This window comes from Zootoca vivipara, chromosome Z1, assembly GCF_965207765.1.
Source record: "Zootoca vivipara chromosome Z1, rZooViv2.hap1.1, whole genome shotgun sequence".
NCBI classification, from domain to species: Eukaryota; Metazoa; Chordata; class Lepidosauria; order Squamata; family Lacertidae; genus Zootoca; species Zootoca vivipara.
In genome coordinates, this window is record NC_142583.1 from 73,027,545 (window position 1) to 73,055,530 (window position 27,986).

The window sequence follows — 27,986 nt, forward strand, 5'->3', positions numbered from 1 at the left end:
GGGGCCCAAACCTTTTTCAAAGAGGGCCACATTTGATGAAGTGAGCATGCGTGAGGGCCAACCAAAGTTGTTGAGCTTTTTAAACAATTCTACCCCAAAGTTGTTGAGCTCTTTTTAGGATTGGACTTCTTGGGCTTTTTAAAGGATTTGACCCCAATAAATAAACTGCCACAGGGGCCGGGGGGGGGCAGATTGGGCCCCCAAAACGGACATTGGACATGCCTGCTATTGGGAGGGGAGCTATTGGGTTGTTTTTAGTTTTATTATGCCTTTTGTAGTTTCATATCTTGGATTTTATTCTATGAACCACCCTGAGACCCCCGGGTATAGGGCGGTATGCTACTACTACTACTACCACCACCACCACAACCACCACTAATAATAATAATAATAATAATAATAATAATAATAATAATAATAATGCAGGCAAGTTAATAAATAACTTTCTAAAAGTTATTTCTTACTGTGTGTTTCCCTTTTCGTAAACCTACCCAAGAATAAAATGGGGGGGATTGGATTCGGGGGGTTCCTCAGGGCGGTGGGGGGGGGGCATGTGTGCCGAGTCCCATTAGTGACAGGGAGGGAAGTCCCAAAGGTAGAGATGGCACTAAGGGTTTTCCACACTTCTGCTTGACCTGTATTTTGAGATCATTGTGTCCCAATTAATTAATTAATTAAACGGGGTCTGAGAGCTTTTCTGTGGCTGTGCCTTGCCAAAATGTGATCTTACCCACTGAATCGGAGCTCTCTTTGGGTTTTCCATTCTGATATGATATGATTCAGTGGGTAAAGTCAGTTTTTTGCAGAATAATATTAATAATAATAATAATAATAATATATTATTTATACCCTGCCTATCTGACTGGGTTTCCCCAGTCACTCTAGGCAGTTTCCAACAAAATATTAAGAATACAGTAAAACTTCAAATATTAAAACCTGCCCTAAACAGGGCTCCCTTCAGATGTCTTCTAAAAGTCAGATAGTTGTTTATTTCCTTGACATCTGATGGGAGGGTGTTCCACAGGGCAAGTGTGACAAGAAAAGCTCCCGGACTCAGGGGAATTAATTGGGACACAATACAATCAGGATATGGGCCAAGCAAAAGTGTTGATGAGCGCTGAAATCTGTTGGCCTCTTGCTAGCTTCTGCAAAAGAGAGATCCCGGGTGCTGTTGCAAAGGCAATTCCCAGGTCAAAAAGTCAAAAAGGTCTGTGGCTTCTTGTGACTTGGCTCACACTGGAGGAGGAGGAGAGGTTTCACTTCTCAGTTCTCTGGGGAAGCCTCATCCCTTTCATGCAACTGTGGAGAGAAGGGGCAGACCAGGCTGGGCAGCTCTTAGTTGAGCACAGACAGTCTGGACCTGAATGGACCCTCTTGAGGAGGATCTCAGCCAGCTGGCAGGTAAGGATGGGAAATCTGCCTGCCCATAAAGCAGGTTGAGAGGGAAAGCATGGCAAAAGCGGTGGCATAGTGGTTAGAGTGCCAGGCTGGGTCCTGGCAGACGCAGATTCAAATCCTCCTGCGGCCCCGAAGTTCTTAGGGTTGCCATATTCCAAGTGAAAATCCGGACACATAAAATCACCACCGTTGTTGTTTTGTTGTTGTTGGTGGTGTTGTTGTTGTTGTTGTTGTTGTTATACCTCACTCACCTGACTGGGTTTCCCCAGCCACTCTGGTCGGCTTCCAGCATATATAAAAACATGTTGCTGTTGTTGTTTAGTTGTTTAGTCGTGTCCGACTCTCCGTGACCCCATGGACCAGAGCACGCCAGGCACTCCTGTCTTCCATTGCCTCCCACAGTTTGGTCAGACTCATGTTCGTAGCTTCGAGAACACTGTCCAAACATCTCATCCTCTGTCGTCCCCTTCTCCTAGTGTCCTCAATCTTTCCCAACATCAGGGTCTTTTCCAGGGAGTCTTCTCTTCTCATGAGGTGGCCAAAGTATTGGAGCCTCAGCTTCACGATCTGTCCTTCCAGGGAGCACTCAGGGCTGATTTCCTTCAGAATGGATAGGTTTGATCTTCTTGCAGTCCATGGGATTCTCAAGAGTCTCCTCCAGCACCAGAATTCAAAAGCATCAATTCTTCGGTGACCAGCCTTCTTTATGGTCCAGCTCTCACTTCCATACATCACTACTGGGAAAACCATAGCTTTAACTATACAGACCTTTGTTGGCAAGGTGATGTCTCTGCTTTTTAAGATGCTGTCTAGGTTTGTCATTGCTTTTCTCCCAAGAAGCAGGCCTCTTTTAATTTCGTGACTGCTGTCACCATCTGCAGTGATCAAGGAGCCCAAGAAAGTAAAATCTCTCACTGCCTCCATTTCTGCCCTTTCTATTTGCCAGGAGGTGATGGGACCAGTGGCCATGATCTTGGTTTTTTTGATGTTGAGCTTCAGACCATATTTTGCGCTCTCCTCTTTCACCCTCATTAAAAGGTTCTTTAATTCCTCCTCACTTTCTGCCATCAAGGTTGTGTCATCTGCATATCTGAGGTTGTTGATATTTCTTCCGGCAATCTTAATTCTGGTTTGGGATTCATCCAGTCCAGCCTTTCGCATGATGAATTCTGCATATAAGTTAAATAAGCAGGGAGACAATATACAGCCTTGTCATACTCCTTTTCCAATTTTGAACCAATCTGTTCATAGAATCATAGAGTTGGAAGAGACCACAAGGGCCATCCAGTCCAACCCCCTGCCAAGCAGGAAACACCATCAAAGCATTCTTGACAGATGGCTGTCAAGCCTCTGCTTAAAGACCTCCAAAGAAGGAGACTCCACCACCAATGGACCACCACCATATCCAGTTCTAACTGTAGCTTCTTGTCCCACATAGAGATTTCTCAGGAGTCAGATGAGGTGATCAGGCACTCCCATTTCTTTAAGAACTTGCCATAGTTTGCTGTGGTCGACACAGTCAAATGCTTTTGCGTAGTCAATGAAGCTTTCTCCATAATCCAGCGCATGCTTGCAATTTGGTCTCTGGTTCCTCTGCCCTTTCAAAATCCAGCTTGCACTTCTGGGAGTTCTCGGTCCACATACTGCCTAAGCCTTCCTTGTAGAATTTTAAGCACAACCTTGCTAGCGTGTGAAATGAGTACAATTGTGCGGTAGTTGGAGCATTCTTTGGCACTGCCCTTCTTTGGGATTGGGATGTAGACTGATCTTCTCCAATCCTCTGGCCACTGCTGAGTTTTCCAAACTTGCTGGTATGTTGAGTGTATCACCTTAACAGCATCATCTTTTAAAATTTTAAAATAGTTCAGCTGGAATATCATCACTTCCACTGGCCTTGTTATTAGCAGTGCTTTCTAAGGCCCATTTGACTTCACTCTCCAAGATGTCTGGCTCAAGGTCAGCAACCACACTACCTGGGGTGTACGAGACCTCCATATATTTCTGGTATAATTCCTCTGTGTATTCTTGCCACCTGAAGCAGGATTTGGCAACCCACTCCAGTATCCCTGCCAAGAAAACTCCATGGACAAAGACAACAGGCATAAAAACACAGTAAAACGTTAAATCTTGAAAACTTCCCTAAACAGGGCTGCCTTCAGATGTCTTCTAGTCAGACGGTTGTCTATTTCCTTGACATCTGATGGGAGGGTGTTCCACAGGGAGGGCGCCACCACCGAGAAGGCCCTCTGCCTGGTCCCCTGTAACATCACTTCTCACAGTGAGGGAACCGCCAGAAGACCCTTGGAGCTGGACCTCAGTGTCCAGGCTGGACGATGGGAGCAGAGACGTTCCTTCAGGTCTACTGGGCAGAGGCCATTGGCAAAGTTGTTGAGCTTATTCTGCAAAATCTCAAAAAAAAGAAGTAGTTTTGAGGTATTTCCCCAGAAATCCAAGCTACTTCCGCCCTGGCAATGTTTACAAGGGTCGAATCCCGTCTGTGTCTGGGAAATTCCAGACGTATGGCAGCCCTAACTGCAGTGGGCAAGTTATGATATGTGCCTTGATGGAGAACCTAAGATGTTAAGGCAGTGAAGGAAAGAATGAAAAGAATGTTGCCGAAAGGAGGTTGTAAAGGTATAAAGTTGAGAAGGCCGTGAAGATGTGTGAAGGAATTTGCAGACACCAATAGATGAACCCGTGGCCTTGCTCTCCCTCACTGGGATGTTGATGTTGCCTTCTGCTTTGTGCAATAAGGCTGCTCCTTAGCTACCTGGTTGCAATTCTGCTTGTTGCAAGACTTAATTTCCAAAGCAAAGGTGCAAAGCTAAGGTGGAGGGATGCCTCTGTAGGAGCCCGTGCAATTTATCGACCTGCGGACTCCACTTTGAAGGGTCCCCCCTTCGGACACCACTTGGCCCCAAATGTTTATGTGGTCTTAAGCATCGCAATTGAAGAAAATCCACTGTATGACTTTGGGCCAGTGATCTCCCTCACAGGGTTGTTGTGCGGACAACGTGGAGAGGGAGAGAGCTGCAAGAACCAGGCGGGAGGCGGGTGTTTTAGAAGGAGAGAGGAGATTTCTAACTAGCGATATGATGATCAAGGACAGATGGATTGATGGGCTGGTGGGAGTTGTACTCCAGAACATCTGGAGAGTGCCAGGAGAGTGCATCAATAGGAGTATAGCATGTAAATCTAGGGAAGTACAGTCGTACCTCGGGTTACGAACACCTCGGCTTGCGAACAGTTCGGGTTACGAACTGTGCAAACCCGGAAGTGTTTTCGCCGCGCGTGCATGCGCAGAAGTGGCGCGCGCGGTCTGCGCATGCGCAAAGCGTGAAAATTGCAGTCTGCGCATGCACAAAATGGCGCTTTGCGCAGCGTTCGGTTTACGAACTATTTGGGTTACAAACAGCAATCCGGAACGGATCGCGTTCGTAACCCGAGGTATTACTGTAATAGTACCACTGTATTCTGCTCTGGTCAGACCTCACCTGTGTCCAGTTCTGGGCACCACAGTTCAAGAAGGATACTGACAAGCTGGAACGTGTCCAGAGGAGGGCAACCAAAATGGTCAAAGGCCTGGAAACGATGCTTTATGAGGAACGGCTTAGGGAGCTGGGTATGTTTAGCCTGGAGAAGAGAAGGTTAAGGGGTGATATGATAGCCATGTTCAAATATATAAAAGGATGTCATATACAGGAGGGGAAAAGGTTGTTTTCTGCTGCTCCAGAGAAGCGGACACAGAGCAATGGATTCAAACTACAAGAAAGAAGAGTCCACCTAAACATTAGGAAGAACTTCCTGACAGTAAGAGCTGTTCAGCAGTGGAATTTGCTACCAAGGAGTGTGGTGGAGTCTCCTTCTTTGGAGGTCTTTAAGTGGAGGCTTGACGGGCATATGTCAAGAATGCTTTGATGGTGTTTCCTGCTTGGCAGGGGGTTGGACTGGATGGCCCTTGTGGTCTCTTCCAACTCTACGATTCTATGATTCTAGTTTGGGGGAGGCTGGGGGAGCCTGTCTTAGCAGACCCTCAGTGCTGCCCCTGAGCATTTTGTGGTGACGTTCTCTTCCTGTTCTTCTGCAGCCATTTTTGAATCTGACAGTGACTCCGATTCAGAGAAAGATGAAGAAGCCAAGGTATGTGAGTCCTTTCATTTTTAAAAAATTCAGTTATAAAATATTTGTATATTTGATGCAGTTTCAAGCATAAAAACATAAAACCATACCAAAAAAAAACCATCAATGATTGTGGTGTTTCACCTCTAGGGGCTAGCAAGAGTTCAGTTGCAAGGGAGGTAAACAGCCAATGGGAGCTCTCCAGGCAGAAGCAGGGGTACAGTATATATAAGGAGAAGCAGGCAGTCAGAAGGGGGAGATAACCGGGAGATGAGTTGAGTTGATGGGAGTTGATGAGAGAGGTGGAGAGGATTTTTAGATAGAGAGAGGCTTAGAGAAGCTAGTGAGGTGAGCTGTGGTGCAGAATCTGTAAGAGTAATAAGAAGGGAACTTCCGTCAGGGAGGAACAGGGGGAGAACTAATACTAAAGGTTAAGGTTAAAGAAAAGTACTTGAGAAACCAATAATAATTTCTATGCTTGTAAGATCTTCACTTAAATAAACTTAATTGTTTTGTTCACTGTTCACCTGACTGGATTCCAATCAATTGTGTACCAGTACACAGACTTACTGGTTGGTGGCAGCAAGGGAAGAAATAGGCAAGGGAGGTATTAGGTCAATAGACCGTTAAACATCCGGGGGCCTTTTACCGGTGTATCTCGCCACAATGATCAACAAAATAAGCTTCTAGTCCTCATGGGGAAAGAATGGGAAATAGGTGTCAGGGTCAGGTTCTGGAGTGAAGCCCCGGCAAATCATGACTCAAAGAAAGTCCTATTCTCACAAGCATTCACTGTGGCTTTCTAATCACTCCCGCTGTTTTGCTTCAGGGGGCAGGACTCAAACCCGTGCATTCAAGTGACAAGAAAGGAGAACTTTTTGACAGTAAGAGCTGTCCAACAATGGAATAGATCACCTCCTTTCTTGGAGGTTTTTAAGCCAAGGTCGGGCTGTCCTCTGTCAGGGTTGCTTTAGTTGTGATTCCTGCATTGCAGGGGGTTGGACTGGATGACCCTCAGGGGTCCCTTCCAGAATTCTATGATTCTAAATTCTGGGGGGGAATGATTTTGAAGTCTGCATGAGCAGCTGTGCTGAGGATGGGGAAGGAGGGGATGATTGCTTAGCAAAAGCAACTCTGCTGGCAGGACTAGAATCGGAAACATCAGTGACCCAGAAACATTTGTTCCCTTCCGTCCTCCAGGAAGTGGCTGCTTGTCAGGAAAGGGATGAAGCCAAGAAAAAACTAGCCGAATTTGAGTATGGTAAGCATGGTCTGTTGGGGTGTTAATGCTGCGAGCCCCTTATGCTCAGGTTGCATAGATTTATAAATAAAACTCTAAATCCCGAAGACGCCACAATCTCTGCTGATTCTCATTCCAAGGAAACCAAACCTGCTGAATGCCTGGAGCCTCTCACTGCTCGGAAATTGGGGTGGCAGCACCTAGCAGTGTCTTGCATTTCCTGCTCCCGACTGTTCACAGTGGTGAACCTCAGGATGAGAGGGGGCGACTGCACCCGTGTCTGGCTTGTGGGCATCTCAGAGGAATCTGATTGGGCGTTTGTTTTGGGAACAGGGTGCAGAACCAGGTCCCAGGCATATGGGATTTGTGGATGTGCTCAGGACACTTCCCTTGTCGGCAGCAGACAGTGAGCAGTAGCGAACCTGAAAGGGCTTCGGGATTCCCTAGTGGGGCAGTAAGATGCAAGACTATCAGACTTTGGAAAGCTGGTATCATTGGATCAAGTTCACCAGTTTTGTCCAACAGATTAAACAGAATAGTTTTAATGTATAAATTAATATGGTTTATTTGTTTGTTTGTTTGCTTGTTTGTTGTTGTTGTTAATTGAATTTGTATACCACCTTTCATCCGCAGATCTCAGGGTGGTTCACAACACCTGAATAGTTTAAAATAAAAGTGCAATTAATGGTTTCTGTTTTGAATTTGATTGTGCATTATTATTGTTATGTATTCAGTGTCCTGTGTTAGCCTGAGCTTGAGTCTGGACTAAGGATTCTGAGCTCCTGTGTTCTGGTTCAATACATTTCAGGATTTGGGCCTCTGCCATTGGCCCTTGAACTCTGAGTCGTGATTCGCAGCTTAGAAGTTTAGACAGCCAATCACGTTGGGAGTGGGTGTGGCCCAGGCTTTCAGAAATGTATATAAGCAGTTGCTTTGCCCCTGTTTCCCAGTTATGCAGCTCAATAAAGGTTCTTGTTGTTATGGCTGTGTCTTGCCTCATGGGAACCCAACTACACTTCAGTTATCTTCCTTAGTGGGTCCTGCAAACCGCCATTCTGAAGGATGCTTTTTGCAGGGTAGGGTCATGGGCATTGAGGATGAATTTATGTCACCAAGTGGGGAAAGTCCGGGGGAACTGCTCTAGAGATGTCCTTCAGCTTTTCCCCTCCTTTCATTCCCAGCTTCGCAGGCTTTGCTCGCTGAGCTGTCCACCCTGGAAGCAGAGTATGAAATCGAGAAGTCGTGCCGAGAGCAGGCAGAAGCCTATGCAGCCCAGGTAAGCCGGGTGAGCTGGTGGACATGGCAAGGCGTCTAACCTGGAGGTGTCCTAAGCACAGGGGGGCTCCTTCCAGCCCCTCCTGGGGAACAGCTGTAACTCAGGAGTCTAGCCCTTGCTTTGCATGCAAAGAATCCCTGCTCCAACCCCACTTGGCATCTCCAATGAGGGCTGGGAATGTCCCTGGTCTGAAACCCTGGCTGCTGCCAGTCAGAGTAGGCAATGCTGAGCCAGAGGGGGCCCTGCCCTGGCACTGTTTAAGGCAACTTCCCATTTTCCTGTGATGAGTCATTCATTGTCATCCCCTTGCCACCCACATCAAGTATCATTGGAGTTGCTCGCATCCCACTGTCCCGAGAAGCAATGGAGTGCGCCTCCGGGGGTGAAGTCAAACTGCTGGAGAATCGCAGAGTCTGCTGTGGCTGCAGAGATCGGTAATTCATAAAGGCTGCCCCCCCCCATGTTTTTGCTGCATTAGCAGCACCAAAGTGATCTCTCTGGGGCACAAGCCTGGGCAGTGTGTCTGGATTGTTAAAGACCGGCAAGGCTGAACCTGGCTTAAAAGCCAACTATACCAGTTGAACTCAGCAGAGTAGTGCAGGCACAGCGGAAACTTCTTGGTTGCAAGATGAAGGCAAGTTGCAGGAACATAGGAACTCACTGCCACTAGTACTGTGTAACTATATACAGCTTTATTTACAAGAACAAAACAACAAACAGTACATAGATCAGTACTTCTCTCTATCTCTCTACAACACAATAACCACATCAGAAACACACCACCAACTCTCCACACAACCCCACAAATTCACCCTTAGTCTAATAGGATTACTGAACCAATCACCAAGCTGTTGCTAAGGCTCTATCACTAGGCAAATTATCCAGCCCTGGAGATTGCTGAATCACTCTTTTGGGCATGTTGCCAGCTCTTAATTGTTATGTGACCAGTTGCACATACACACACAGTGAAAAAACCTCAACATGGATGTCCTGGGCTGCCAAGATGGCAGGACCCACTCCCTCTTGGCCTCATTGGTGGGGTCCAAAGGAAAGCAGAGCAAGATGTTTGGCCCCAGCTTGGCTGCAGGAGCTGCCGGAAGGAGGCACACAAGACGCCATCCAACCGCCTTAGGGACTCCGCTCTGGATTTATGTAGGCTTTACTCCTGAGACTTTTCTTTCCCCAAGGCAGCGGAGGCTTAGGGTCAGAGTTTCCCTTCTCCTAGATGGGCTTCCTCCTCCTCTGCAGCACAGGCAGAAACCGACTTCTTGACCGCTGGACCCTCTGTTTATACAGAGTCAGATCATTGATTCATGTAGCTCAGAATCATCAGCACTGAACGCAGGGCCTGATTTAGGTTTGGTGAGGCCCAAAGCAACTGAAGGTAACGGGCCCTTTCTATGTCCAGCTGTCCTTTGTCAACAACAAATTGTCACTGTTTTTTGTTGTTGAATATATGCTATATGGTAATTGATGGACCTGATAGGCAGGGCCATCTTAAGTATATTTGGTGCCCTGGCGCCGTGGTGCGACGGATCCCTCCGGTGCCCCCGCCTCGCCCCGTTTCCCAGCGCGGCAGGCGGGCGCAGCACACAGCGTGGTTGCTGGGGGCGCACCTCCATGGCGGGCGGGCGCCCTGACGCCCTGCACCACCCAGCCTGGCTGTAGGGCTGGCCCTGCTAATAGGTATCTAAAGCCATTTGCTGTATGTAGGTTTTATTCTATTTGTTTTTATCTTATATTTTGTACATCCAGTTTCTTTTTCCTTTACATTTTTTTGGCGGGGCCCAAGAGAGTGGGGCCCTAAGCTATAGCTTGTTTAGCTTATACGTAAATCCGGCACTGACTGAACAGCAGCAGTGACTCCCCAGGGTTTCAGGCAGGGTGAAAGAGCATCGAAAGAGCCTTCTGGATCAGGCCAGTAGCCCATCTAGTCCTGCATCCAGTTCTCACAGCGGCCAGCCAGACACCCCTTATGGGGAACCCAGAAGCAGGAGCCAAGCACAAGAGCAACTCTCCCCTCTTGGGGTTTCCAGCAACTGGGATTTGGAAGCATTGCTAAGCTAGGAGCCAGATACAGGTAGGTAGCCGTGTTGGTCTGAGTCGAAGCAAAATAAAAAAATTCCTTCAGTAGCACCTTAAAGACCAACTAAGTTTATATTTTGGTATGAGCTTTCGTGTGCATGCACACTTCTTCAGATACACTGAAGAAGCCAGAGATAGGAGCCAGAGATAGTCCTCTCCTCCATAAATCCTCTTTCATTGGATAGCAGCCATTGCTGCCGGATATACGTACAAGCTAAACAAGCTATAGCTTAGAGCCCCACTCTCTTGGCGGCCCCCAAAATTTCACTACAGTAGTACCTCGGATTAAGAACTTAATTTGTTCTGGAGTTCCATTCTTAACCTGAAACCGTTCTTATCCTGAGGTACCACTTTAGCTAATGGGGCCTCCCACTGCCGCCGCCACGCAATTTCTGTTCTCATCCTGAAGCAAAGGTCTTAACCTGAGGTACTATTTTTGGGTTAGCGGAGTTTGTAACCTGAAGCGTTTGTAAACTGAAGCGTCTGTAACCCAAGGTACCACTGTATTAATATATATTAATATACAGTGGTACCTCTGGTTAAGAACTTAATTTGTTCCAGAGGTCCGTTCTTAACCTGAAACTGTTCTTACCCTGAAGCACCACTTTAGCTAATGGGGCCTCCCGCTGCCGCCGCCACGCGATTTCTGTTCTCATCCTGAAGCAAAGTTCTTCTTAACCTGAGGTACTATTTCTGGGTTAGCGGAGTCTGTAACCTGAAGCGTTTGTAATCCGAGGTACCACTGTACTTCTTCGGTCCAGTATAGCTGAAGGAGTGTCTCCACCCCCATCATTCAGCCCGGATGAGGTCCAGTGCCAAGGGCCTTCTGGCAGTTCCCTCGTTGCGAGAAGCCAAATTTCAGGGAACCAGGCAGAGGGCCTTCTCGGTGGTGGCGCCCGCCCTGTGGAACGCCCTCCCATCGGATGTCAAAGAGAAAAACAGCTACCAGATTTTTAGAAGACATCTGAAGGCAGCCCTGTTTAGGGAGGCTTTTAATGTTTAATAGATTGTTTTATTTCATTTTTCTGTTGGAAGCCGCCCAGAGTGGCTGGGGAATAAATAAATTATTATTATTATTATATTATTATTATTATTTGTATTTCAGTTCAACAATTACTTTGATAAAATACATATTTTGTTATGTGCAAAAGGCTTTAGATACCTCTTAGGTCCATAAATTACTATATAGCATCTATTCAACACAAAAACAGTGACAATTTGTTGTTGGCAAAGGACCATAGCTGCCAGGTTTTCCCTTTTCTCACGAGGAAGCCTATTCAGCATAAGGGAATTTCCCTTAAAAAAGGGAGAACTTGGCAGCTATGCAAAGGACAGCTGGACATATCAAGGGCCCCATTACTTCAGTAGCTTAGGGCCTCATCAGACCTAAACCCGGCCCTGTGTCTCCTGCAGGAGTGAGTTCCACAGTTTAACTCTTTCTTTGATCTGTCCCGCAAGACACCTTGATTTGCAGCTCTTTCTCTGAGCCACCCTTCCACCCCGGCTCCCATGATCATCCTGGGCTTACCTTTGCCGTTGCATCTCGACCCCCACAGGTGAGCAGGGAGAACAAGAAGCTGAAGCGCATCAGCGTGGCTTTGCTGCCCATGCTCACCCACCTCCCGGGGGACCTCATCAACCCGGGCAACGAGGAGGAGATCCCCACCGAGCAAGTCCTGGATCCAGTGGGCCAATACCTGCAGCAAATCAAAGGTGAGTCGGGTTGTCGCTCCCCCTCCGGCTCAAAGCCCACCAAGGAGGAGCTGGCGGGGAGAGGTATGGGCAGGGACTGTGCAAAATCCTGCACTGATCCTGCAGCAGTGAAGGCGGCCAACCTTGGAGGAAGAGACGAAGCTTCCTTAAGGATGGAGAGGTGGCATTCAAGAGAAGCCTCTCGCACCTTCTTCGGTGCCCAGCTGCAACACAACAGCCCTGCAGTGTTGTCTGAGGGTCGGATAGTTACTGCCTCTCCCCTCCCACTTGCTCCAGCCTTGCCAGGTGGGAGGGGACCTACAGGGGAGAACTCAGGCCTTTCCAATTTCAGCAGTGCAAGGCCAAAATCCAGTGCCCCCCCTCACCTCTTGCCTTCTATTCTGCACGTGCAACTGTGTGTGTGTGTGTGTGTGTGTGTGTGTGTGTGTGTGTGTGTGAGTGTTTATTCCTCATTGCAGGGGGTTGGACTACATGACCCTCGGGGTCCCTTCCAACTCTACAATTCTACGATTCTATAATCCATACAAGTTACAGGGGCCAACCAAATGCCCCAAAGGGAATCCTGCAAGCCGGATTGAGCACAAGAGCAACTTGGTATTTCCAGCAACTGGTATCGAGGAGCATTGCTGACTGTGGAGGCAGAGCAGAGCCATCCTGGCTTGTAGACATCCATAGTTGCCTCTTTCAAGGCCCTCGCTGCCTCCTGTGTCAGGGAGTTCCCCTGTTTAACCATGCGATGTGTGAAGAAGAACTTTCTTTTGTCTGTCCCGACTTTTCCAACTTTCAGCTGCCAGGAGGTGAAGTCAAGGTGGACTCTAGACACATATAAAAATGCTTTTTTTAAAAAAAAGCGTTTTGAAAAATATATTGAAATTGCCCTAAGCTCACCATCGCCATCTAGTGTCACATTTGTATAATGCACTTAAAACACACTTAAAAGTTTATACTTTTGCAGCTGTATGGCTGAGTCCCAAGAGTCTGCCCTGTGGTCTGGCTGCTAAGTTGGCAACCGTCTCTCCTCTAAGGAGCCAGCTTCCCTCAAATTCACCTTTCCCTTTCTCCTCCTTTTTTACCCAGACCTTCAAGCGAAGGTTTCCCTGCTGCTGGGTGAAAAGAAGGAACTGGCCATGCAAGTGACAGAGCTCCAGGATCGGGTCCAGCAGCTCCAGGAACAGGTATTGTGGGATACTCCATGGGCACAGCCAGGATTTATGTCAGCAGGGACAGGACAACCACTGGGCATCCCCCTCTGTCTGGCTCTGTCTCAACTGCAGCTGTTTTAGTTGCTTCCTTTTGAACCCCAGTCAACTCGAAGTCGAGTTTCAGAATGTTAGAATGCTTGTTGTTGTTGTTTAGTCGTTTAGTCGTGCCCAACTCTTCGTGACCCCATGGACCAGAGCACGCCAGGCACTCCTGCCTTGCACTGCCTCCCGCAGTTTGGTCAAACTCATGTTGGTAGCTTCAAGAACACTGTCCAACCATCTTGTCTTCTGACGTCCCCTTCTCCTAGTGCCCTCAATCTTTCCCAACATCAGGGTCTTTTCCAGGGACTCTTCTCTTCTCATGATGTGGCCAAAGTATTGGAGCCTCAGCTTCACGATCTGTCCTTCCAGGGAGCACTCAGGGCTGATTTCCTTAAGAATGGATAGGTTTGATCTTCTTGCAGTCCATGGGGCTCTCAAGAGTCTCCTCCAGCACCATAATTCAAAAGCATCAATTCTTCGGCGATCAGCCTTCTTTATGGTCCAGCTCTCACTTCCATACATCTCTACTGGGAAAACCATAGCTTTAACTATACGGACCTTTGTCGGCAAGGTGATGTCTCTGCTTTTTAAGATGCTGTCTAGGTTTGAGAATGCTTGTAAAACTATTGAAATGTATACAACTGAAAATCATAAATAAAATAGGAAAAAACAAAAATGAAACAGAAGCAAAATCTCCTTTGTGCAAAGGTGGAAGAAGAGCATTTTGAGAAGCAATCCCTGCAGGCTCTGGTGGAAGAGCGTCAGAGGGCTTTGAAGAGGGTCAAACGAGGTGAGTTGTGGGGAAAGGTCACCGGAAGAGGGTCTTCCTGCACCCAGAGCTCCCTCCCTTCTTGAGTTGGCATTTACTTCCTTTCCCCCATCTGCTCGAGCCTCCTCTTCTCACAGCAGCCAGCCAGAGGCCCATGATGGGAAACCTGCACGCGGGATCCGAGTGCGAGAGCAACTACTCTCCCCTCCTGTGGTTTCCCGGTATTCAGAAGCATGGCTGCCCCCAACTGTGGAGGCAGAGGAGGGCCGTCACGGCTGCCAGATGAGCTACGTATTTCCATCCTGATCTCTTTGCAGGGAGATTAGACGATGTTGGCTCTTTTAACTTGCATTCATTCCCATTTGTTTGTGGGGAGGGTAGAGGAAGCTGCATCCAAGCAAATGTCACTCAAGCCAAATTAAAGTGGAAGCTAGGGAGGAGCCACAGTGGACCCAGAGGGCCTCTCAGCCTCTGCTCGCTCCAGGGACACACACCCCTTTTCCTCCCCATCCTTCATTTGATGCACAGGTGATTGAGGCTTCTTCTTCTTCTGCCCCCTCTCTCCCAGTGTCCCGGCTACTCACCGAGGAGTACGGCAAGGTGTCCCAACAGCTGGATCTGGAGGAGGAACTGAGGCAGCAAGCAGAGACCTTTGCCCGCCAGGTAGGAATTCAAGGGGCAAGCCTTTCTCCACAATTACCATGCTTTGTTTTCCTCTGGCAACCATGAGCCAACCACGTGATGCAGCAGCAAAAAAAGCTGATGCTGTTCCAGGCTGCATCAATAGAAGTCTAGTGTCCTGATCAAGGGAAGTCATAGCACCACTCTATTCTGCCTTGGTCAGACCACACCTGGAATGCTGTGTCCAATTCTGGGCACCACAATATAAGAAGGGTGTTGACAAGCTGGAAGGTGTGCACAAGGAGGGTGACCAAGATGATCAAGGGTCTGGAAACCAAGCCTGTTGAGGAATGGTTGAAGGAGCTGGGTATGTTTAGCCTGGAGAAGAAGAGACAGAAGAGATATGAGAGCCATCTTCAAATATCTGAAGGGCTGTCACGTTGAAGATGGAGCAAGCTTGTTTTCTCCTACTCTGGAGGGTAGGATTCAAACCCATGGCTTCAAGTTACAAGGAAGGAGATTCCGACTCAACATCAGGAAGAAATTTCTGACAGTAAGAGCTGATCAACAGTGGAACTGACTCCCTCTGAAGGTGGTAGACTCTCCTTTCTTGGAGGTTTTGAAGCAGAGGTTGGATGGCCATCTGTCATGGATACTTTAGCTGAGATCCCTGCATTGCAGGGGGTTGGCCTAGATGTCCCTTGGGGGTCCCTTCCACCACTCCTCTTCTATGATTTGGTACTCTGGGCCTCAGGAAGCTGGCCGGCAGTCGCTCATGTTCCTTGTGGCTTATTTGAAATAAGGGCTCAACTGTGGAAATGACTGGTTCTAAATTGCAGCTCCTGCTCTAACCACTGAGCTTCCCACCCACCCCTTTCTCATGTCACAGATGCTGGTGAAGCAGAAGGAGGCCAACCGGCAGAGCATGATCCTGATGCAGAATATTGGGCCAGAGACCCAGCTTCTCCAAGCCATGGAGGAGGTGGCCAAGATGACCCGGGAACTGGAAGAAGCCCAGCAAGAGCACCAGGCTAAGGTGGGTTTGGGGCTCCACCTGCCCAAGAACCTCAGCAGAGACCGGTTCCTGCCCTTTTGATCCATCCATCCACTTTCTTTTTTTTACAAATTTATTTATTTGGTTTTTCAACTTAAATTTAAATGTTTTAAAATTACGCCTAAATGTGAATATTGAGAGAGGCAGACTCCCTTCCTCAGCCTTATTGGTTTAGACTGGAACTCTGGCAGGGAGTTCCAGAGGTCAGCTCTACAGCATGCAAAGGAGGGGCTGTGTCTTGTCTTTCCTGAATCTCCTGCGCATCCACAGAGGTATCTGGTTACAGGTAGGTAGCCCTGTTGGTCTGAGTCGAAACAAAATAAAAAAACTCCTTCAGCAGCACCTTAAAGACCAACTAAGTTTTTATTTTGGTGTGAGCTTTCGTGTGCATGCACACTTCTTCAGATACCAGTGACCCAGAGCTGGCCCAAGACATTTTGCTGCCTGGGCAAAACCCAACCCAACAATCATAGAATTGTAGAGTTGGAAGGGACCCCCAAGAGTCATCTAGTCCAACCCCCTGCAATGCAAATGAATGCTTTTTCAGAAGTGGTGGTGGGGTAGCTTCCTTAGGGGGAGCTCTATCCCTGTTGCCTCTCTCAGCATCTCAGCTTGCCTCACTTTGCCTAATGGGAGGCGAGTCCCGAGTTCAAGTGTTGCTGGGAGGGAAGCCTCTTTCCTGCTCCACATCCCTCGGATGTCCTGGGAGAAGGGGCTTCACTTTAGGCTCCTAGTCTGCTCACGTTGCTCCTTGCTCTCCAGGTGAAGGACCTGGAGACCCAGCTGCTGGGACGGCCGCGGGTGGAAGAACTCCACAGGCTCCTGGCTGCCCTGGCGGCAGCGGAGGAAGAGAAGGTCCACCTGGGGAAGAAGCTTCTCCGAGCGGAGGAGAGGAATGTGGCTCTGGAAGAGAGAGGTACGGCATTTTCGGTTGCATGGATTAGAAAGGTAAAGGTAAAGATAAAGGGACCCCTGACGGTTAAGTCCAGTCGCGGACGATTCTGGGGTTGCGGCACTCATCTCGCTTTACTGGCCAAGGTAGGCTATGGTGTATATACAACCTGGCAGGTTGGGAGGCCACCTGTCAGAGATTCTTTCGCTGCAATTGTGGCATGGCAGGGGGTCAGACTGGATGGCCTTTGGAGGTGCCCTCCAACTTTATTCTTCTGTCATTCTGTGATTCTACGACTTCAGAACCTTGGGATCCAAAAGGATCAACATATTACTTAAAACTTCTTCTTTTTTTTAAGTGTTTAAGCCATTCCAATAATAAAGAAAAAATAACATTAATCATCATTCTCACCTCGGTGTCAGGAAATAACAAGTACAGTCACATCCATTTTTAAAAAAGGAGTATTTATAAAGCATCAACTCCTAAAGAATAGCAATGCAATGGACAATAAAGTAATTAAGACGTCACAAAATAATTTTGCTTATACAACTTCCAAAGGCACTTTCCCTGTATGGTTGTACTGAGTCATTCTGCCGTGCAGCCAGCGTCTCTCAGTGTGTCTTTCAGGAGGGAGATGACCCCTTATTTTTCCTTTTCAGTTCTTCAAACTGCTGCAAAACTGCAGAACTGTTACAAGGATTGCGGTGGGTGGGTGACGTCACAAGGAGTGGCCAATCAGTGCCATGCACACACACAGCCTTATCAAGGGCTGCCACCCTGCAAAAAAACAAAAAAGGCCACGTTCTTTGTGGGGGCCTGAGACCCTGCCTTTCTCATTGCAGTGAAATCCCTGGAAGAAGAGGCGAAGGCGACTGGGACCCCATCTTCCGAAACATCTCCTCCTCCTCCTCCTCCTCCTCCTCCTCCTCCCCCTCCCCCTCCAGCATGTCATGTCCCAGTGGAGTAAGTATCACTGGCCATTTATTATTATTATTATTATTATTATTATTATTATTATTATTATTAAACTTTATATGCTGCTCGAATATAATGAAAACCATCAAAGCGGTTGAAATGGAGAGCGAAACAATAAGCTTATCAGTAAACACAGATAAAAGCAACTGTTCCAAACACTTAAAAACAATTAAAGCACAGATTGAAATTATGCATGTCTGAAGAGGCTCATCTCAGCAATGAGGGTCATCTAGTCCAACCCCCTGCAAGGCAGGAATCTCAGCTTAAGCATCCACGACTAGGGCTGCCATACGTCTTGCTTTCCGCGGACATGTCCAGGAATCGCTCAGAAAAATGGTGCCTGGGCGGATTTTTGCTGAATTGGCAAAATGTCCTGGAAAACATGGACGTCTTTAAAAATTATTTTAAAAATCAAAGAAAAGCCCCAAATGAATTATTTTTTGGAGGGGGAGAGATGTTCCCCAAAAATAAAACTCCCCAAAATAAAAGTTCAACAACTCTGTCTGGATTTTCACTTTGAGGAATAGGGCAACCCTATCCATGACAGGTGGCCAGATGATGTCGGAATGGGGAGACCAACAGCATCTTTGTTTTACCTCTATTGCAGGGGGTTGGACTAGATGGCCCCTGGGTGTACCTTCCAACTCTCCAATCATGCAATTCTATGATTCCACAGTTGGGAGCAGCGATGCTTCTGAATCCCAGTTGCTGTAAACTATGGGACGAGAGAGTCCTGCACGTGTGCTTGTGTTCTGGTTTCCCATAGTGGGCACCTGTTTGGCCACAGTGAGACCAGGATCCTGGTGACATGGGCTATGGGCCTGATCCTGCAGGGCTCTTCTGATGGACCGGTCTTGACATTTCTTCTTCCATCCTTCCATCTCTGCAGCCCCCTGATTGCCCTCAGGCAGAGGAAGGGAAGGCAGCAAGCGAAATGCGGTAAGTGGATCAGAGAGGGAGGGAGGTTTCGGGGTGCGTCCCCCCTCAAGCACTTGCCTGCACCGAGCTCAGCTGCAGGGTGGTGACCCCGTACCCAGAAGGCAGCTGGATGCAACAAAGGAATAACAGATTCAGGGCAGGCGATTCAAGGCAGACAAGAGGAAGCCCTTTGTCACACTGGCCACCGTATGAAATCTGTGACTCAAAGAGGATGGCCAGATTGGGGTGGGCAATGGGGCACCCATCTCCCTCCCCTGCCTCCAAGGTTTTGGACTACAACTCCCATCAGTGCCGGGAAGCATGGCCAATGGTCAAGGATGATGGGAGTTGTAGTCCTGCACCATCTGAAGGGCAGCATGATAGCCGCCGCTGCCTGAGTGGGTTTAAAAGGAGATGGTGTTGAGGATTGTAGGGTCACAGGATTGTGGAGTCCGAAGGGGACCTCCGAGGATCATTATTATTTATTGAATTTATACACCGCCCTATACCTGGTTGCAGGGAACCAGGCAGAGGGCCTTCTCGGTGGTGGCACCTGCCCTGTGGATCGCCCTCCCAACAGTTGTCAAAGAGAAAAACAGCTACCAGATTTTTAGAAGACATCTGAAGGCAGCCCTGTTTAGAGAGGCTTTTAATGTTTAATAGATTATTGTATTGTATTTTTCTGTTGGAAGCCGCCCAGTGTGGCTGGGGAGACCCAGCCAGATGGGCGGGGTATAAATAGTATATTATATTATTATTATTATTATTATTATTATTATTATTATTATTATTATTACATATTATTATTATTACTATATACCTGGAGGCTCACAGAACAAAATCAAAATATAAAAACACAAAATATATAATCAAAATATAAACAACAACCCAATAACCCCCCTTCCATCTAGTCCAACCCTTCTGAAATGCAGGAATCACAGCTAAACGATGATGATGATGATTTCTGCATATTGAAAGTTACATTTGTTACTCAATAGTGATATTTCAGTTCAACAAACCGGGTGACTTCCCACACACCCAGTGTCAATGTTTATAACCCAAATTACACACAATTGCATTTCAAGGTTCTGCCTTATCCAATTTCATCCTCCTTAACATGTCAATCAAATCTTTGTTACGGTCATAGACCAGCACAAGTAGGGTGGGGTAAAGGTAAAGGGACCCCTGACCATTAGGTCCAGTCGTGACCGACTCTGGGGTTGCGGCGCTCATCTCGCGTTATTGGCGTACAGCTTCCAGGTCATGTGGCCAGCATGACAAAGACAACCATTCAAAATCTGTAGAACGTTTTGGAAAGCTAAAATGATTAAAACAGAAGGTATGTATATATAAAAGACTATAAGAAGCTAAAAGAAGGATTAGGAACATTAAACGGATGTGGAAGAGCATAAAAGGCTCTGGCTATCAGTTTACAGAGCACTCTGATACGGGTGTTCATTAAAACTAGTTTGTGGTGCAGGTCATCAACCGGCGGATTTTGAGCGCTGCTCTGCAGAACCTGGCAACATGGTACAGTATGTTGTAGCATCCTGAGTACTTATGGAGTAGTGGGGAGATGAGGCTAATACGGTTGTCTCTATAATATAGGCGCTGGAGAAGCACGTGCTCAATTGTTTCTTTGTCCAGAATTACAGGGGCATTGCTCCTTAACCTGTTTCTTAACATATTCTGCTTTTTTATTATCTCTCATACCCCGCTGTGGGCTTTGCAAAGGGGAAATAACTTCTTTAACGGAGGGTTTCTGTCTTCTTGAAAAGATTCTAAATTTGCGTCTCTTATTGGACCAGCCAAAATGTCGTCAAAATAGGGTGGAAACCCTGGAGATTCCAAGATGTTTACATCCGGGTAGATGAAGTTGTTGGCGTGGGTCAAGCTCTCCTTCACTGGAGGTTTCTAAAGAAAGACCGGATGGCCAACTGTCAGGGCTGTGATTCCCCAATTGCAGAGGGTTGGACTAGATGACTTTTGGGGGTCCCTTCCCAGATTCTAAGCCAACCCCTCAAACTTCGAAGGCCCTTCGAAGGAGGCCCTTTCGGATGCATCCAGGCCCACTGTGAAGGCGAAAAGACATCAGGGCTGGGTTTTTACCCTTGAAAAATAAATATCCCTACAAATATCCCTTTTCCCTCTTGGCGGCAGCAAACTCCTGCACGGATGATGTGAAGTCTAAAGCAGTGGAAGAAATGATGGCCAGGATCAAAAGCGGGGTGGTCCTGAGGCCAGCCAGAAAGGACGCTGGGGGCTTGTCCAAGGTAAAGAAGCAGACTGGGAGCGCAGAACATAAAAACCTGCCTTATCCAGAGTCATTGGCGCATCTAGCTCAATGCTGTCTACCCAGACTGGAAGCAGCAATCCCAGGTTTTGGGCAGGGGACATTCCCCATCTGGACGCCAGGGATTGAACCTGGGTCCTTCTGCAAGCAGGGCAGGTACCCTGCCACTGAGGATTGTGGGAAGCTGCTGTTTAAGGAGCCAGACCCAATGGTCCATCTTGCTTGGTATTGTCCACTCTGAGCGGCAGAAGGGTTTCGGGCAGGAACCTGTCGCAGCCCTGCCTGGAGATTATTATTACTATTACTATTACTATTTATTACTATTATATTTATTTCATTTCTGTACCGCTTTATATTTTCAAGAAAAATCTCAAAGCGGTTTACGGCATATCAGAACATCAATGAAACAATCTGAAGAAACTCAAATATATACAGTCAAAGCAACATAATTAACAGAAAACTAAAAGATTTCAAAATAAAACATTACAAAGGAGGTCAACTACACAATACATATTTAACACAAAGTTAACAATAAAAATATTGAACATTTAAAAAAAAACAAATCAAAACAAAAAAACCTTCATAAGTGAAGTCACATTTAAAATGCACATTTGAAACAGCATAATCAACAAGAGATGCCATCAGGGATGGAGCCTTCTGCCTTCAGAGCAGGTGTTCCACCTCTGAGCTGTAACCCTGCGCTCAGCAAAGGGATTCCCTGAACCAGCAAGGTCTTTCTCTAGCAGTGGCAACATCCCTCCTCAAAACCACTTGCTTCTTTCCTGTAAATCTCGCCACAAGGGGATGCCCGTGTGGGAATATTCAGGGTGGCAGGAGAGGATATATTGTTTGCTAGCTGGGCCTGCCACGCATTGCTGTGGCTCAGTCTGTTAAATGGAGGCTCAGAGTCTCCCTTCAGACTCCCCTCACCTTCAGAGTCCCCCTGTTTTACGCATGTTCTGTTTAGACAGGCGTATGTATCCCTGTGATGTCCCCCCCCCCGGTTTATCCCTATGATTCCCCCCCCCGTCCTGACCCATGACGTATCAACCCCCCTTCTCCTCCCACCCCCGGCTCATCCCTGTGACTGGTCCCACCATGTCCTGAGCTATCCCGTGCCCTCCTCCCCCAAACCCCCACCCAGGCGAGTCAGTACCTCCATTCGGCCTAGTCCGTAAAGTCTTCGGCCTAATATTTAAACGGGAGCCGAGGTGCTGTTGAGAGGGAAGGTTTTATATGTGTAGTACCAGTGTAACCGCAGCTAGAGGGCGCTGGTTTGCAACCTAGTTCGTTTCCCAGCATGCACTTTCGTCTGAGTGGTGTGTTTTGAAACACAGGGTTTTTGGTGTTTTACGTGGCGCAGGTGTGACATTTGTTTTAGGAAACTTTATAAGATCCTTCGGGCATGGGATGTTGTGTCCGAATTTGAATGCAATCGGTCAAACGGTTTCGGAGAAAAGTGGAGACCCACCCACATGCCCTTTTTACATTTAGATAGATAGATAGATAGATAGATAGATAGATAGATAGATAGATAGATAGATAGATAGATAGATTAACATCCTTCCTAACTTGCGATAGCAAGTTCCTTTATGTAGCAGAGTTACATTCCCCTTTCTTACATGCACAGCAGATAGCTGGTTGCAGGCTCGTGTAAGCCTCTCACTATTATACAATCCAATCTGTCTCAGATTGAATTGTACATTCCTGGTAAGTTCCCTTGAATCCCTCTTAAAAGAATAAAGACGCAACAATCTTATTTAAAGTCAATAAAAGAAGTTTACTCACATCAGTTCACAGTTGGATTCCTGGAGGCAGACTTAGTTACAACTATGTACATGTGGATCTACCCCATATGGGGGGAATAATCCCAGTGCTTCTGCTAGCAGAGTCCTAGCCAAAAGCTGGTCAAAGAAGGAAGTCAGAAAGAGAGAGGTGATTCGTCCTTTTGTAACCTGGACAGGTAAGGTCACACCCACCTTCTATCACATGCAAAAGGAAGGACACTCCAGCCAGGAGGAACAGGAAGTTTGAACTGGCTGGACCAAACATTCCCTCACACGTCTTCTCTAGCATTACAATGAATGTTGTACTTGACTGCCTCTCATGGATCACATCCCACAGCCTGTGGTTCTTCTCCTCTTTCTCCTCACAACAGCCCTGCCAGGTAGGCTAAGCTGAGAGGAGACAGCGGCTGGCCCAAGTCCACCCTGTCAGCTTCCTTGCTGAGTGAGGATCTGAACCCTGGTCTCCCCTGTCCTCAAGGGACGCTCTAACCCAGGGGTAGGCAACCTAAGGCTTGGGGGCCGGATGCGGCCCAATCGCCTTCTAAATCCGGCCCTCAGATGGTCCGGGAATCAGCGTGTTTTTGCATGAGTAGAATGTGTCCTTTTATTTAAAATACATCTCTGGGTTATCTGTGGGGCAAAGGAATTTATTCATTAATTTTTTCAAAATATAGTCCAGCCCACCACATGGTCTGAGGGACAGTGGACCGGCCCATGGCTTGAAAAGGTTGCTTACCCCTGCTCTAACCGCTACTCCACACTGCCTCTCTCCTTGGAGGAGGAGATGAGATAAAGTTCCTTCCTAACGGGCTCCCCATCTGTGTCTTCTCCACCTGCAGGCAGCCGCCGTGAGCAAGCGTAGAAGCACCACGATGGAGCTGCAGGGTCTCCTGGTAAGAATCACCTGCGTGGGTGGATGATAATAATAATAATAATAATAATAATAATAATAATAATAATAATAATATAATAATAATAGATGGGGTCCAGCACTACAGTAGCAATGCTGGCATGGGGGGGGCCCTTGGGTCATTTATTAATTGACGAAATACATTTGGTTGTTGCTTTGCTCTTTATTCCTAGGGACCCAGGTGGCGCTGTGGGTTAAACCACAGAGTCTAGGGCTTGCTGATCAGAAGGTCGGCGGTTCGAATCCCTGCAATGGGGTGAGCTCCCGTTGCTCGGTCCCAGCTCCTGCCCACCTAGCAGTTCGAAAGCACATCAAAGTGCAAGTAGATAAATAGGTACCGCTCCGGTGGGAAGGTAAACGGCATTTCCGTGCGCTGCTCTGGTTCGCCAGAAGTGGCTTAGTCATGCTGGCCATATGACCCGGAAAAACTGTCTGCGGACAAACGCCGGCTCCCTCAGCCTATAGAGTGAGATGAGCGCCACAACCCCAGAGTCGGACACGACGGGACTTGATGGTCAGGGGCCCCTTTACCTTTACTTTTACCTTTTGCTCTTTATTAACAACAACAAAGAGCAAATATAACAAAGGGAAGACACACATGAAGAATCAAAAATATAAAGCATCACAGCCTGGAAGGACAAAGAAATATAATAATAATAACAATAATAATAATAATAATAATTGTACCCCACCCATCTGACTGGGTTGCCCCAGCCACTCTGGGCAGCTTCCAACAAATTATAAAACCACAGTAAAACATCACACATTACAAACTTCCCCATATAGTGCTGCCTTCCCCATATAGTGCTGTCTCCAGAAAGTCAGATAGTGGTTAATTTCCTTGACATCTGACAGGAGACCGTTCTACAGGATGAGCGCAACTACTGAGAAGGCAGTTAATAAAGTATTTATTAATACAAGGATAGCCTAATAATAAGGATATATATAAAAAATAGAAGTATTTGTTACCTATGAGTTCCATTATTGTTGAGAATAAGGGCTCTATATAGTCTTTGCATATACCAATGGCACTGAGTGACCAGCTGCCTCAATATTTGTATAATAAGAAATAAAATCAGGCCATATGTGAAGAAAAGTGGTCATTTGAGCTCTGCGCTTTGGAGACTTTTCGTAAGGGTCTTTTGACAGCGGAAAATGGTGGTCTCTCCTTCCTTTTTTTTAAGCAGAGGTTGGGTCACTGGCGGAGCTTCATGCTCCGGCATGGGGGGGGGGGAGAGCAGGCGGGCATGGGGCTGGCACGCGTCCCGGGGGCATGGCGCACCGCCTACGGGGGCATGGCACCCAGTGCAGGCAGGAGGGCAGCCGTGATGGCACTCCACCAGGATCATGTTGCAGGAGGCGGTGCGCTCCCCCTGCACTCCTCTTCCTCCACCAGTGGATTGCGTGGCCATCTGCCGTGAATCCTTTAGCTGAGATTCATGCATTGCAGGGGGTTGGACTAGATGACCCTTGGGAATCCCTTCTAACTCTACAATTCTATGGTTCTAACAGCACCCTGGTGCATTTAATTCCAACCTTCTTTCTTTATAAATTAATTTTTCATTACTTTTTCATTAATAACGATCCAATGGAAGCCACAATGCCAAATCACAATCCTATCAAAAGAGCCAATTAAACAGTTCCGAATTAAACATTTTTGAAAGACTCCCCATGTTCCGGCTATCAGGAGTTGATGTTATTCCTTGATCCTGCGCCAGTTCTCTTAATTAATTCCGACCTTCTCAGGCCCAGAGTGGCACCAGGAGGCCAGTGCGGAGGTCAAGCCGACGTAAAGGCAGCCAGAGGAAGCTCACAGACAACCAGCTGGAGTCCATCCTGCAGAGACGTCGCCGGATGGTTGACTGCCCAGCGCAGGGCCAAGTCCCACAACTGCAACCTGTCGTGACCACAAAACACATCACACCCATTGGAGTGCAGGAGGCCATGGCGGGTGTCCTCTCTGCTATAGACCCACATCCTGCCACAGAGAGCTCTGGGGATCTTGGCAAAAGTCCAACAGGTGCGCAAGCTTCTTGCTGAAACCAGGGTGGAATCTAGGCATGTATTTTGAAAGGTTGTGAAAACGCTTTTTAAAAAAAAGTTTTGAAAAATATATTGAATTTCCCATGGCTCACCATTGCCATCTAGTGTTGCATTTGTATAATGCACTTTACAGCACATTCATAATGTTTTGTTTGCAGCTGTAGAGCTGAGTCCCGGCTGCCCTCATCACCAGGAAGGAACAAGGAGCAAAATAGCTGTCCCTGGCTCCTCTTTACTTTTGCCAGTTGTTGGTGAAAGGTGTCAAGATGCTGTGAGTTGCCAGAGGGAGTTGGCACGGCCAGATTACCAAATAGGTATCGGTCTATAGGCACCGCAGCGGATCAAAATAATATTGATTTGATCTTGCAAGAAAATTACAGAAACATATTAGGAGATAATTTGCAAGGGGGAGTTGGGGATGTTTAACCTGGAGGAGAGAAGACCGAGAGGAGATAGGACAGCCATATTCCAATATGGGAGATGGAGCAAGCCTGTTTTCTGCTGCTCCAGGGCGCAGGACACAAACCGATGGATTCAAATGATGAGAAAGGAGATTCCAGCTAAGCATTCAGAAGAACTTGATGGTGGCAAGAGGTGTTCAGTGTTGCAACAGTCTCCCTGTGAAGGTGGTAGACTCTCCTTTCTTGGAGGTTTTCAAGCAGATGTTGTAAACAACATCTGCTCCTTTTCCTTTATGGGGTATCCAAGAGCCCGTATAGAGTCCTTAAGTGGGTTCCCTATCGGTAGAAGAAAACAGAGGCCAACCAGATACTGGGTCCTGGGACTTTAAGTATTAAGGAACCAGGTTTTTTGTGTTTGTTTTTTAATCTCTCACAATGACCAACATCTCTTTGTTCTTTAAGGTGACCCTGGCAACCTGGAGGCTTCGATCCCACCATGTTTAGAGAAGGAGCCTGCCCCAGCTCAGTCACAGTGCAGAGTAGCGCCCCTTCAGATGAACAGAAGGATCGCGTTCGCATCAGGGAGTCGGGATCCCCCCTGAAGCAGCCTAAAACTATATTATGAGGCTGCCTGTATTGCTTTGATTCAGGACTGGATTAAATTAGAAAATACAGATTTGCTAAACCTTCAAGGACACGATAATAGATTTGGATGGCACGCGTACTTGTGGTATGACAAAGGGAAAGTGCACAAAGGATTCTATAACCATATAATTAGGATATCACTTCTAACAATCTGCGAAAGATATAAAGATTTACTAGAACAGAAAACTCTGTTGTGGTTGTCACCAATAGAAGCAATATCAATAAAAGATGATGATGATGATGATGATGATGATGATGATGATGATGATGATGATGATGGGAAATTGTTTACATATAGAGATATTTTAATAGAAAAGGAAGGGAAATTAAAACTGATTTTGAAAAGATTCAAGAGAACGTTAACAATTGGTTGCAGTACTTTCAGTTAAATGAGGTATTTAAAGAAGATAATAAGAAAGGGTTTAATTACACTCTATCTAGTTTTCAAAGAGAAATTATAGAGGACAGTATTAAAAATATGGAGGAAGATGTACAATATGTTGTTCAGAGCAGTGCCCATTCAGATGAGCAGGAGGATCGCGCTCCCCTCAGGGAGTCGGGACCCCCCTGAAGCAGCCTGCAAGTCGTCCCATCTCCTGGAACCACTTCCCCAGCCTCTTGGCAATGGCAAAGTGGTGAAGACAAGCACAAAATAAACGCCAAGCAAATTGCTCCGTTGCAGCTGAGCCTGAATTCATTTGCCCAGGAGTCTTCCTCCCTCGCCTGATTTTGGGGTGCTCAGGTCCCTTTCCTAGCAGACACAGCTCTTTGCATCATGTGGAGCTGCTCTGAGCTGGGACACGGGTCTGTGGGAAGTTCAACAGGTGGAGCTTTCGGCTCATAGCAGCCTCACATGGTGCAAAGGTCTGTCCTTGTCAGGACCTTGCTTGTAGATTCAGGTAGGTAGCTGTGGTGGTCTGATGCAGTCGAAATAAAAAATAAAAAATTGTCCAGTAGCACCTTAGAGACCTACTAAGTTTGTTCTGGGTAGAAGCTTTCATGTGCATGCATTAAGCTTAACGTATTTTTCGTTCCATAAGATGCACTTTTTTCCTTCTAAAAAGTAAGAGGAAATGTCTGTGCGTCTTATGGAGCGAATGTGTGGTCCCTGGAGCCGAATTGCCCAGGGGCTAAAGGCAGATCATGCTTTTTTAAAAAAGAAAAAAGAAAGAAAGAGCTAAAGGCTAGCACGAGGGAAGAGCACGTTGAAAGGAACCCGCTCAGCAGCTGATTGCAAGAGCTCAGGGAGGGAGATAAGAGAGCTAGCTCCCTTCCGGGCCCCTCCCAGGCCCTTGTCTAGGCCTCAATTGTTGTCTGCAGAGGAAGACATGTGACTGGCTGATTAGATTATCTGTCTGGAAACTGTAGAAATGGGTCCCTTTCCTAGAGAAGCTGCAGAACTGTGAGTTGAACCCCATAAAAAAGGATTTTTTCCCTTTGCAAGGAAACTCAGCAACTTTGAGCTGATCCTACAAAATGGAGCTTTCCCCCTTTGCAAAAAAGATGCACAACTCTGAGCTGACCCTCCCCCCCAAAAAACGTGGCTTTACCTATTTGCAAAAAAAGCTGCACAACTTTGAGCTGATCCTAAAAAAAAAAAACC

The 27,986-nt window shown here is 47.1% G+C and overlaps 1 protein-coding gene across 4 annotated transcripts; it reads left to right on the forward strand.

The window, feature by feature from the left end:
• Positions 1-1,221: 1,221 nt before the first annotated feature.
• Positions 1,222-27,972, forward strand: LOC118079502 (shootin-1-like). Of its 4 annotated transcripts, none has more exons than XM_088660734.1 (17): positions 1,222-1,401; positions 5,486-5,538; positions 6,718-6,778; positions 7,939-8,033; positions 11,675-11,831; positions 12,909-13,006; positions 13,784-13,865; positions 14,413-14,507; positions 15,355-15,501; positions 16,282-16,435; positions 17,254-17,374; positions 18,276-18,325; positions 20,465-20,577; positions 23,224-23,277; positions 25,041-25,314; positions 25,496-25,651; positions 26,201-26,479. In XM_088660734.1, exons 1-17 carry the CDS (start codon positions 1,365-1,367, stop codon positions 26,338-26,340), a joined length of 1,887 nt encoding a protein of 628 aa, XP_088516860.1. In that variant the 5' UTR covers positions 1,222-1,364; the 3' UTR covers positions 26,341-26,479. The 4 variants fall into 4 exon arrangements, with proteins under 4 accessions (XP_088516860.1, XP_088516859.1, XP_034959591.3 ...); XM_088660733.1 differs by having other exon boundaries at positions 18,276-18,324; positions 20,461-20,577; XM_035103700.3 differs by lacking the exon at positions 25,496-25,651 and having other exon boundaries at positions 26,201-27,972.
• The last annotated feature ends 14 nt before the right edge of the window (positions 27,973-27,986 follow it).

Bases quoted from the DNA above. Each gene is read 5' to 3' on its own strand.
- LOC118079502 (XM_088660733.1), top strand. From the start codon at position 1,365: ATGGACCCTCTTGAGGAGGATCTCAGCCAGCTGGCAG. The intron at 13,007-13,783 runs GTATTGTGGGAT...CTTTGTGCAAAG, and splicing joins TCCAGCAGCTCCAGGAACAG to GTGGAAGAAGAGCATTTTGA. The intron at 25,315-25,495 runs GTGCGCAAGCTT...TTTTGTTTGCAG, and splicing joins TCTTGGCAAAAGTCCAACAG to CTGTAGAGCTGAGTCCCGGC.